Source organism: Lissotriton vulgaris, chromosome 8 (assembly GCF_964263255.1).
Source record: "Lissotriton vulgaris chromosome 8, aLisVul1.2, whole genome shotgun sequence".
NCBI classification, from domain to species: Eukaryota; Metazoa; Chordata; class Amphibia; order Caudata; family Salamandridae; genus Lissotriton; species Lissotriton vulgaris.
The window spans coordinates 56,302,628-56,314,985 of record NC_141696.1 but is presented as its reverse complement, the minus strand read 5'-3'; the positions used below and the strand labels follow the sequence as shown (position 1 = coordinate 56,314,985).

At 44.1% G+C, this 12,358-nt stretch overlaps 1 protein-coding gene across 1 annotated transcript in view; it reads left to right on the top strand.

Annotated features, from left to right (window-relative positions):
• The window catches only part of DNHD1 (dynein heavy chain domain 1), a 682,720-nt gene that overhangs the window by 226,696 nt on the left and 443,666 nt on the right, over positions 1-12,358 (top strand). Inside the window, exons 14-16 of the mRNA XM_086933691.1 lie at positions 377-502; positions 1,719-1,995; positions 3,507-3,634. Of these exons, the coding sequence (XP_086789817.1) occupies positions 377-502; positions 1,719-1,995; positions 3,507-3,634 (531 nt within the window). The remainder of the gene's footprint in view (positions 1-376; positions 503-1,718; positions 1,996-3,506; positions 3,635-12,358) is intronic.

Below are 12,358 nucleotides of genomic sequence, written 5' to 3'. Positions count from 1 at the left end.
CTAATATCTGCAGGCCCGTCAGTTGTCGAATTGCTCTCAGGCCAGTTCTGGTTTTTAGCAGAATAGACAGTAGTACAGATTAACATGATATAGGTTTGGAAATAGTTATTTACAAGAAAAATATTGCAGCTGTTGACATGCATTTCTTACCTGACAATATACATGTTCTTACTGGGAACAATAAGGATTCAAGTGTGCTGTGTGAGATTAGGATTTATTTGAAGGATAGATAAAACTATTTGTATGGTTTAAATATTTCACAGTGAAACCCTGTGTTGTGGTATATTGACATTGAAATCTTTGTTTAAAATGATGCCCATTTAGGTCACTATAGCTACCACGTAAAACTAGTGTCTTTCTCTTGTGTTACTAATAGGTGGAAAAATACAAGACGTTGATCCCAGATCTCCAGCAGAAAATTGATTACATCCGTTCTCTAAGCGAAGTGATCCGAATTAATTATCGGCAGCTGACCACAGAAGAGGAGAGCCTTGAAAACACAGTGAGAACTTTGGGATAGGATGTTAATGAAGGGCCAGTTTGCAGGAAGTGATGGTTTTTGTTAAATGCTTACGTGACCCACGACACTAGTGTTGTTTTAAATAGATCCATACTGTTGGACGTGCACTGCCTCCTCCTACCCAACTGGTACTAGGAATATGTAGTACTGTTAAATGTCGGGTTCTTTCTGTACTGATCTGACATTCTGTCCAAACACTCTAATTTGTCCTGTGCTGCACTTTCTTGTAACCCAGACATAACTTTTCTCCCAGTGCCCAAGTTTAGTCTTAGGGGTTCTTAGTTACCAGATTTAATTTCTTTTATAATTTAGGGAGACATTTTCACTCAGCCCTCCGCTGTGCTTCCTTTTAAGGGGTTCTTTGCTGCTGGAGTTGATGTCCCTTGTAATCTGTGATATTTGCCCTCTCGTGAAATAAAATGCTTGGGGGACAGTGAGGAGTAGGCCTTCACTGCTTGAGAACATATGTTGTATACACTGAGCACGTGTCCTCTTCCAGCACAGTGAGCACAGCTTCTGTTGAAGTTTATTTATAATTATATATATATAACATTTGAAGGTAATGGATTTTTTTTCAGAAAACACAATTTAAGTCTTTCCACTAAGACCCTCTTGAAAAACTATACATCATAGTGGAAATTGTCCCTTTACTCACAGGATGTTGTGGTGCCCACAAATATTGTATCCCTTCCTGTTTTACTCCTGTGCTTTTCTGGAAAGAATAGTTTTCTAACTCCAACAGTTGACACAAATTTCATTTAAATTCATTATTTTCATTCAATGCTGAAAGCGATGAACTAGAAAGAGTGAAAGTCATCCTCCTGGATTCAACCTAGTACCCAAACACAGTATTTGATTATTATGTGTCTAGAGATGTGTAGGGAGGTCATGCCCTTTGTAACCGAGGCTGATAGTATGTACCTTCAATGCTTGAAGAGGATTTGTATCTTGACATCTCAGTTGGCATTGTACGTCCATGTACTGTTGAAAAAGCAGCCCACTAAATCTAAGTCAGTGGCTAGCTCCCTGGATCCAGGCTTGACATTTAAGACCCAGTGAGACGTAATCTGCTGCTGTGTCTGCCAGGGAAAATCTATCTCCAAACGCTAGCATTCTGGGTCATGGTGAAGCTAAAAGTGAGCAGTTTCTGGCAGCAATGGATTGTGCTGTGGTAATTTTGTGGCTATTTCTTTCACAGATGTTAGACACTTGGGAGACGTTTCAGCGCCTATTGAAGGAGGCCTCAGAGTTCATCAGCAGCAAGCTGCCCATCATTGAAAGTAACCTCAAGCAGTCCTTCCTTGCGTTCCAAAGTGAGATGTTGAGCCTCATTGTCACCGCCACCACTGGACATTTTCTGAATCCATCACAAAGTGCCCCAGCAGTTCTAAATGACCTGAGTGATTTACAGAAGAAGCTCCAGTCCCTTATATCAACCCTTAAAAGCTTGAGCTACTCCAGGCTAACCCTGAAAGGTATTCAGCAATAACCACCCACTTTCTGCTCTGCACTTTGAAATAGTGCTTAACTCTTGGGGTAGCATCCAGAATACACCCACAGCAACTCTGCTGTTCCAACAAATGCATCATCCTGTACAACGACCATCTGTCCTTACACTATGGCAAGTAACTAAGGCCACCCGCTGCATCCTAGGCAGTGACCATTACACTTACACTGTACAGGGTAGCTACCACAGCTTTAGAAGAGTCTGCTGTGAGCAAGAATGACATGTGGGGTAGTGGTGTGCCAAAGTATTGGAGGAGCCTGCTGTTAGTTAGGCTGATGTACATGGAAGCAGTACGAGTGTTAGAATAGTATTCTATGTCCTAAGACTCTGTATGTGGTAGTAGTAGTATGAGTGCCACATTGTAGTAGGAGACTGCAATAATCTAGAATGATTTATGTGATAGAAGTATGTTTACTGGACGAAGGTTGTTTATTGGTCAGTGGTTTACTGTCTCTCAATTAGTATGAGATATTTGACATTGAAAGGCAGAGGCACTTGGATATAGTGTTGCAGGCATCTTAGTACAGCAAGAACTTCCTTTCCGTGTTGGAGCTCAGAGTAGCCTTCTCTCTAGAATGCAGCTAGTAGAGGAACACAGATAGGAGCTGCTGTTCAGATGTGCCGCATTTCCGTTTCAGCAAGTAGGGTTCTCATCCTATAGCTATTTTGACCCCAAAGGAAAAATGCCCTTCCTCAGAGGTAGACTTCACACAGTAGTTGTTTTGGAAATTAGTTTTCAATTAATTGTTCCAAGTACTTATTGAATGTCTTTTCTCTTTTCTCCTATTCCACTGAATTGAATTACCAAACCCTGAACTAGTTCAAGTGAAACAGCTTTTCCACCAAAATGAGACTGCCAACCTAATAACGTTTTTTGCAAAGACGTTCCCACAATGTTCTCTTTATGTGAAAAGTACTTGCTTGATATCAAGATAGGACCAAAGATTTGAGTGTTTCTGGACAGCTTCTAGTTTCACTAAACAATCTGCTCCAGAGCTCTGGAGTCTCCCATTCCCGACTAGGGCAGACTTAGACGTGTCACATGTGACATGACTCTTGAATGCCCTAGTGCAGATTCTAATGGCCTGATTCATAAAGGGCTCCATACTCATTGTGGAGGCCGGGCTGTCGTCGAGGAGTCTCCAAACTCGAAGGCTGAACCCCCGCAATGAGAACTCTCATTGCCGCCATTCCACCTGAGTGCAGAGACTCCCCCAGAACTGCGGTTCCTCCACTGTGAGTGCAGAGTCCCTTTTTGAATCAGGCCCCTAACCAACATGTGATTCCATGATTTATGTCAGAGACATTTGGGGGCCACTATATCCACCCTAAATGATCTCTCTGTTTTGAAGATCTGTACTCTTAAACATGTCAACTAATGGTTTGTGCATTTGGAGCCCAGTATTCTTCTTATGTAGCATTTGTCCAGAGGGCCTTTCATTTTTCCTTCACCCACCTTTCTCTTTTGTGTGTTACCAGGTAAACCTTTTGACCTGTCATTCATTTCTCCTGGTGAGAAACGAGTTACTTTCCGGCAGGAGATCTGGAAGCTCTTTCAGAGAGTGACCGAACAGCTCAACACATGGAAGAGTCTGCCCTTTTCCAAGGTATGTCTGTCTGTCATGGCTATACTGTCTAGTTGGAGGCAATGTAAATCTGTTCCTAATGCAACATCCTCTTAATATGGACTTTAGACTGTAACTAGATGGCTGATATCAACTATTGATTGCAAACACAGATTGCAGATTGTGGATGGAGTGCTGAAACCTTTCAGCCTCTCACCCCCAGTCGAGAGTTCTTTTGCTCACATGCCAACCCAGCCATATGCATATCAGTCTTGACACTGCTCCTTATTGGAACCTTCCAGCACAAACTACCAGGCCAGGTCCTTCCTGGACAGAAACAAAATTCCTGGGACCGGATTCAGGGTATCACCCCTCATCATCAAAGCTAGCTTGAATCCAGTGGCACAGCCAACAATGGGTTGACGTCTTGGCCACTCAGGATGAACATAGCTAACACAACAAGATGATGGACGAAGTGCTGAAACTTTTCAACTATTCACCCCAAGTCAAGAGATCTGGGTTGAATTCATTGTTCCTTTGTTGACTATGCCACCCCAGTTTGGACCCAGCCATATTCAAATCCGTCTTGACTTTGCTCCTCTTGGGAACAGTGTAGGCAGAACTCCCAGGCAAGGCCCTCCCTGGACCGGAAACAAGTATCTGGGAACGATTTTGGGTATCACCCATCATTGGCCAGAATAGCTTGAATACAGTGGCACAGCGAACAAGTGTATGCCCAGACTTGGGTTCCATCGAGTTCAACCAGATCTCTTGCATGGGGTGAGTGGGAGGTTTCAGCACTCCGTCCATAATCTTGTTGTATTTGCTGTTTTCGCCCTAAGTGGCTAAGGGTATGCCCAGTCATGTGTTCCTTGCACTCTGTGCCACTGGATTCAAAAGCTAGCCTGGATGATGAGGGATGATACCCCAAACCGGTCCCAAGACGCTTGTTTCCGGTTTCAGGAAAGACTTGGCCTGGCAGTTCAAGCTGAACTGTAAATAGGCCTGGGTGGTAAACTCTGCTCAGTTCGCAGAGTTTTCCGCATTCCACGGAGCGCAAGGTGTTCCAAGACTTTTTTCCTCGCTCACCAACGTTAAGTTGGCAAGCACGAGTGAGGAAAATCCAACGCTAGACCACCTCTCAGTGAGATTTCTCAACGTGGGCAGTCACAGATGGTTGCGACCGCTAGCTTTGAGAAACCTTCTGATCGCGTTGAGGAAGCTGCCGCGCGAATAGAACATTTACTCAAGCGGCAGAAGGAAGCAGCACCCTCTTGCGCTGTGCATGGTGCCGTCCGCACTGATTTTCCAGCATGGGACAAACACCCGGCACTAAAGATCAGAGTTAACTGCGTGACCTACTGCCTTCCGCCGCTTGCGTAAGTCCGTGTAGCACAGCAGAGGTTTTTGGTCACTATGCAGAAGCTCAGGCTCACTGTGCCACTGGATTCCAGCTAGCATGGCTGATAAAGGGTAATAACCAGAAACTGGTCACAGGATACTTGTTCCCGGTCCAGGGAGGACCTGGCTTGGCAGTTCGGTCTGGACTGTTCCCAGGAGCCACAGGGTCAAGACTTATTTGCATATGGTTGGGTCCAAATTGTGGTGGCATGGTGAGCAAAATAACAATGGATTCAACCCAGATCTCTTGACTGGAAGTGAGTGTTTGAAATGTTTTAGCACTTCATCCATCATCTTGTTGTGTTTGCTATAAACTCTTTATTGAAATTAGGCACTCAAGCAATCTAATGTGAGTTTGCTTATTTATTCAACATGAGAATCTTCCCTAAGTTAATGAACATTTAAAGGCTCTTCATGGAGAAGAATGGAATGGTTCTCGGACGAAAATGTGCCCTTTTTAGATCTGGCTAGAGACAGCTGTAACTGTTTTGTTTCAGAGCTCATGTAATACCTAAAAAAGCTATGAAAACCACTGCAGAGGAAAGGACTTTGACTCTGCTCCTTTATAGACAATCTTCACAGCAGCTCATCTTTTTATTGGTCAGCATTTATGTAACTCTGTGTAGAGGGACATGTGGACTGTCTCTTGTCATCAATTTGTGGCAGACCCTACATATTTTGCCTCTCTGGAGTATTCTTCACATTTTATATCTTCATCCCATAGGACAAAGTGGGTCTTTTTTTAAAATGAAGAAAAAATAACAGGGGTGCGGGCTTCCGAACATGGCCTGTCTGCTCTGACGGCGCCTATAGAAATCCCTAGGAACACAGAAATCCAAGTCATTGATTTAAAAAGGACAATGCCCTGTTGGCAAGAAGTCACAAACTACCCAACTCAAGCTCTAAATGGGACCGGAAAGGGTGTCATGCTTGTTTGCAGCCTGATTACTGCGAGCACTGACAAAAGGGCGGTACCTGAGCCCTGATTGGAAACCACACAGCCCAGCTTGTGAGGAGTGGAGGTGCTAAATCCTTACTATGCAGGCCGCACTGGCTAAGAGAAAAGAGAATTTGCAGCTTGGAACCCCAATGTGAACCAGGGTGACGTTCTCCAAATGACGTGGTACTCGAGCCGTGAACCACCAGAGGTGCCTTAGAAAATGCTGTTGGTGGGCTTTGGTGAGGAAGCTTCTGCAAGGCGCTGTCAACATGAGCCCCTTAAACCAACGCCAGGTGGGAGCAAACTGAAGGCTGGTGAGGGAGGGAATGTTTCTCCTTTGCTGTGGACCGAGATCTAGGCCTACCTTCTGAGGAACAGTACTATGAGAGGATGAGAACTGGAGGTGGCCTTGGCCCTCAGAATGTGATGGAGAGATAGGACTACTAGGCGCTTCTGGATTGACCCTCCACATAGTGAGAGCATTGAGTGCTTAGATGCTAAATATCACATCCATTGGCTCTTCTCAGGGCACTTAATCTTAACATGGGAACTGTTTACTTGAACCACTCACAGAAAATCAAGACTTTAGTGGACAAGAATAGGTAAAGACAATAACCTCTATATGAATTGTATGAGAGGCTGCATTGTGATCTCCTGACAGCCACAGAGGAAACACTTATGACTTTCTTTTGTTTATTTGATTTATTAGGGAGAACTAACATTGCTTCTCCATTTAGAATCCTCAAACAACAGGCCCTCTCTTCACATGCCACCTAATAAATCAAATAAACAAAAAAAGTCATAAGTGTTTCCTCTGTGGCTGTCTGAACAGTAGAATACCTAGTGCAGACCCCTCCTCGGAGTCCTTGATGCAACCCACTCAGCCGGATGAAATGTCATTAACCAAAAATGTTTTACTTGGCAGTCTGCAAACATTCAAACTGAACTGAGAAATCAATGCAAATATGCTGAGGAGCCTTGCAGACCTTAAGGCAGAAGTGAGTCCAGACTTTTGGAAACTGAAGCAAAAATCAAAAAGTTAGAAAGTGCCAACTGTGATTTGAAACTAGGAATGAACTGCCTAAAAGCTCAAGTGAAAGATATAATCCTCAAAAGTGATGATTTGGAAAAAACTGCAGTGCACAATAATATATGCAACCAAGATCTCGCCTGGGGGGCAGAAGGACTTGACTTAGATGACTTTCTGAAACCTTTATTTTATTTGCATCGCTCCTAAGGGAGGAACAACCTGCCACGTGTATTGAAACAGCTCATAGAGTTGACACCAGGCATGGTGGTGAGATTACGAGACACAGAAATATTGTCGTCAAGCTTCATAGTTTGAAAAGTAAAGAGAACATTTTTGTAGCAGCCAGAAGCAAGGACACCATAAACGTTCAGGAACATACATGCAGGCTTTTCCAAAACTTTGTGCCAGCAATTCTTCACAAGCTTCAACAATTTTAACCTGTTACTGAGAAATCTGGTGCATCTGTCGAGGTCTGGAACTGAACCACACTACCATTGAAATAGTGCAGTCACATGAAGGTATACCTGTGCTGTAGATGATTCAGACGGGACCACCACCAAAATCTAGCATTCAGAGTAGGCAGGACACAGGCCTAGATGCCTGTACTCCATGCAAGGGAAGAGAGACGGATTTGGAAGAGCTTCCAATATAATGAACCGATATCAGATGGCACCTGACGAGATGGAATGACATTGCTAGTGAGAGCACCCATCAATGACGGTCTCCTCCGTGCATTGCTCCATGACTATGTGGCGATGGAGGAAGAGAAACAGTTAGATGAGTGGTGAGGCGTGAATCCAAAAACGCCATTGCTGTGCAAAATGTACCCTGAGGTTAAAAGCAGACTCATGGTGAGTGGAGCAACAACTAAAGAAGTGAGAGCCAGCAAGGGAAGGACACTAGGAGGCTGGTGTAGAACCCACAGAGTACTCTAAACCATGCTGATGAGATTATCGATTCTAGATTGACCTCAGAATTATTGCCACAGCAGCAACCTCGCTAATCCGTACCTTGCCATGCAAGCACTGCCTTATTGGGTTAAATATCCCGTGGCGCTGCATAAGAGTCTGTATAGCCTGATCTCTAGGATATATCATCTGTAGTGGCACTGATAACTGATGGCTGTTCTGCAATTGTTGTTGTTGTACGCTATGACCAGCATCCCACAGTACCCCTTTAATATTGCAGTGGTGCTGATCAGCACATACCACACAACTGTGTTCCAACATTATTACTGTCTTTCAAACTTTACTATTCATATTCACCCAGAACCAAATAGTTTTGCATTTGTTGTTGACGTGCTGGGGAATGCCAAGGCATCTCCGAAAAGACTCACTTTGACCTTCCCACCGCTGCTGTTGAGGGTATGTCGACCGCACAGCCTGCCCCACAATGGGTTTTTACAGACACTGATAGGAGTAAAGAGCACACATCGACTGGAAGCCACAGCAATGGCAGAAAATAATTTAGATGTGAACTTGAAACAAATGGCAAACATCAGCCAGTCCAAAGTAAAACTAAACACCGTTGTTTTAGAACTTTTCACTGACCTAACATCGATCCAGTCGGACGTGTTCTCATTCAGGGCCATGAAGGATAGAGTGTAAAAAGAATATCTAATGTGGAAAAGTGTTTAGACACTACAACAGACTGAGTCCCTGATGTCTGGTTTCTGACGACGAAAGTTACAGACCTTAAAAAGAAGGGACAATGTCAGAATCCATGGAATTCCAGAATAAATTGAGAAAGATGATGTTGTAGAATTGATGTTCACTCATTCCTCATCTGACCTTTCTAGAACCATTGGAAATTCAGAGGGCACAAAGAATCCGGACCCGGCAATGGAGAGAAAATGACAAGCCATGTCCAATTATTGTCTGTTTCCTTCGTCATCAACAAGAACATTTTCGCTGCTGCTAAACAGAAATAGTGGCACTTCAACATAGATGGTCATACGATACATATGTCAGTGGATAATTCAGCGGAGATCAACATGAAAATATGAAGTTTCCTTCTGCGTATCCCCCGCCTCAAAAAAAGGATTGAAAATTTGACTTATTAGAACCTTTGACAATGTTGATAACGGTGAGGGCAAAACATTGGAGTACAAGGAACCAGCAGGCTTGGAATCCTTCTTAGACTTCTGGAACGACCTCCCCCTCCAGCTCCGTACAGCCTCCTCACTGCCAGACTTCAGAAAGAGACTCAAGATCTGGCTTTTCGACTGAGACACAGCACCTAGATACCCCTAGGCGTGACAGGGTTGCGCTTTTCGAATGCTGTTTGATAGATTGAAAATCAGAAGACATGGAGACAATCACAACACCTTCTGCAGTTGTGGACGACGATAAGCAAAACATGCCACAAGGCCATCATAAGGCAGATAAATTGCATTGGCAAATAGTACAGGAACATATGAACTTCCAATCAGACTGGGAAAGTTCGAATAAAATCATGTAGAATTGCAAGTGGAGATTCCCACTAAAAGACAACAACGGGGAGAAGTAGACTGAGAACAGTGGTCGAATCACAAACTGTTCGTGATGCATGCTGAGCCAGGAAACCACACAAATATTGCTTGATATCACACTATTAGGGAGTCACATTCATGTATTGATTTGATTTATGATAATATTCTATGTAATGTTAAAATTTTCTGTCTTTATTTGCCCACTCGTAGGTCAAATACTTTACGCCCTACATTTTTTGGGGGGGGATCGAGGGGGGCACAATACGTTAATTTTGCTAGAAGACAACACCTAGTGTTTCTGGAACACTTATGTATCTAAATTTGTACCTAATGGACATAACCAACATTACTTGACACTGTCATACTTGCTTCTACATACTAGTTGTTGACACCTATCAGATTGTATATTATGTTGTGTGATCCCATACATCACTCCTCCCCTGCCATAGGTATGAGAGACTGCCCCTCTACTGCCGTCCATATTACCAGAGAGACAGAAATCATTAAGCACACCTCCCACACCAGTTTCAAATTAGATATGCAGCCATGGACAATTTAGTTATTTCTGTCACATACTGCATGGGTCAAGACCCGGATAATCCAACAACAGCTCCTGGACTACAGTTTTAGCTTTAGGGGAAAGTTCACCCTGTTAACAAGGAACATATATCTGTTTTTAGTCTGTGTACACTCTCTTGCTTAGACCCTTGTACCACATAGATAAACCTACCATAACTTTACATGTTTGTTCTGTATCATGGTAGTATATACACCTCCAAACTCATCTTTCTACGTCCACTAAGACAGGAAACCTGGGATTAGCTGGACTTCAGTTTGTAAATAAGCATGGCCACCTAACTGTTCCACTTCAGCTTGTATCTTTGAATTTAAAGGAGCTCTCTCAATTTATTAAAATGAACAAATACTGCAATACATGCTCTCTAAAGAGGCTGATATCGCATTGATCCAGAAAACACACCTCTAAGCTGAAGCGTAATTGGGTGAGATTGATAATTAGTACTAGTGAAAAACCGTACAGCCCAGGGCGCATGTGAGCAGATCTGATCTGCATGCTCTAAGAAATTTGGTGGAGCAGCCCTCATCAAACACGCTACCTCACGAGATGTTGAAATCCTTGGTCAATGATGGGGACATGTATGTATCTCACAGGAAATCATTTTTAGTGCATATATCCAAGCTCATGCATTATTTTGACGGCTCTCGATTGACATGGGGTTGACACTGGAATCTGATGCAAGACCCCCTACTTTATAAGACAGGCCCACTGGATAGGACAGATGGAGATGATAGAGCAGTGGTCCTTGACATTATGTCATATTACAATCTGTTGGATGTATGGCATTAGACACTCCCAAGTGATAAGGGATGCACCTGTTTATCAAAGAATCCTAACACATCATCCAGAACGGACTTATTATTACTACAGGATTCAGTGTTAGGGACATACAAAGCTGCAGCATACAGGAGGGTGGGATCACAGATCATGCCCCAGTCTAATTTGTGCTAGGTATCAAGCTGATAAAACTGCCCCAGCCCTGTGGTCTTTGAGGACCACTCATTAAAGGACCCTGATGAGAAACAAAGCACTTAGAAACCACGTCAAAGAATATGTGGATGATAACACTGACTCTGTCGCATCCGCTCACATGTTGTGGGCAGCCAGAAAGGTGACCTGGATCTCCAAACTAATGAGGGACTCAGCATTAGTCAAAGAGAAACAGATCCACTTGGAACACGAGGTACCTATCCTAACAACATAATTCAGAGTAGCTCCAATCCAGGCAATGGGTGCACACTTCAGCTAGCTAAGATGTACGTGGCAGAGTGGGCATAATCGGAGTACATCAAAGGCACTATGAAAGAGGCAGGAGTAACTTGTGTCTGGAAGGAGGCGCATCGCGATGATCGAGAAGGAGAAGTTGCAGTGTGCATTCTCTTGGCCTCAGAATGAGAGTAACACACTCTGGCACTCTCGGGAGCGTTGGGGCTGGACCAAAACAGCTGAAAATAAATGCATAGAGTGGACTTTATTGTCTGACGCCAGGAGTTCAAGAGAGCACAGGTGGTGGGAATGAAATGCACTTAGCAGATGGGATGCCTCTTGCGAGAAATAAATAAGGAAAAAAAGGAAGCATGAAGGCTATTTAAGGGGTTCTCAAATCCTTTTTCGATTTTCCACAGGGTCTGTTCTAAACCTGCTGTTTTTGTACAGACACCCCAAGAGCTTGTACGTGCAGCAGCCTGCTAAATCCAGAGATTAACCTCATCATCAAGGCAGGTTGTCTGAATGCAGAGAAACGGTACATTAGTGGGACTAGCAGGCTGTATAATTCACACATGGACAAGGTGGTTTCAGCACTGTCTCCGCCCAAAACAACTGCAGCTTCCTGCCATCTCAATGCCGGCAGGCTGTATGACCCCCGATGGAGGTGTGGGCATGTAGTGCATCATGCCACCCACCACCAAAGTGTTGAAGGAGGGGTTGCCCTATGCCCTCTAGCAGGGCAGCAAACCACATGGCATTATCCTTGGTGGCACCCGAAACTTGCGAGCTAGTATGGCAACTATTAGAGTGGGAGAGCATATGGCTTTATACCTCGGTATCCGTGAAAAATGATGCTGCTGGGCCCCTGACCCCAGTGGCACCTAGGCAGGTTAGCCAGGTCAGGGAATTAAAAGCAGTCTGTGTCACGGTTGTAGCTCCTCGGGATCGGAGAGATGCTCTAAAGGGGTCCACCTCCAGACTGTTGTGTCGGGTGATCTACGCTCAAGGGGCATCTAACCCTGACTAGGCCTAACACGTGGCCCTAGAATAAACTCAGCCGGACACTGGGAAATAAGGTTGCTTGGTCGGTCGGCGCGTGTCTCTGAACGCCCTCTCACGTGCTCGACCTCTTTTTATTA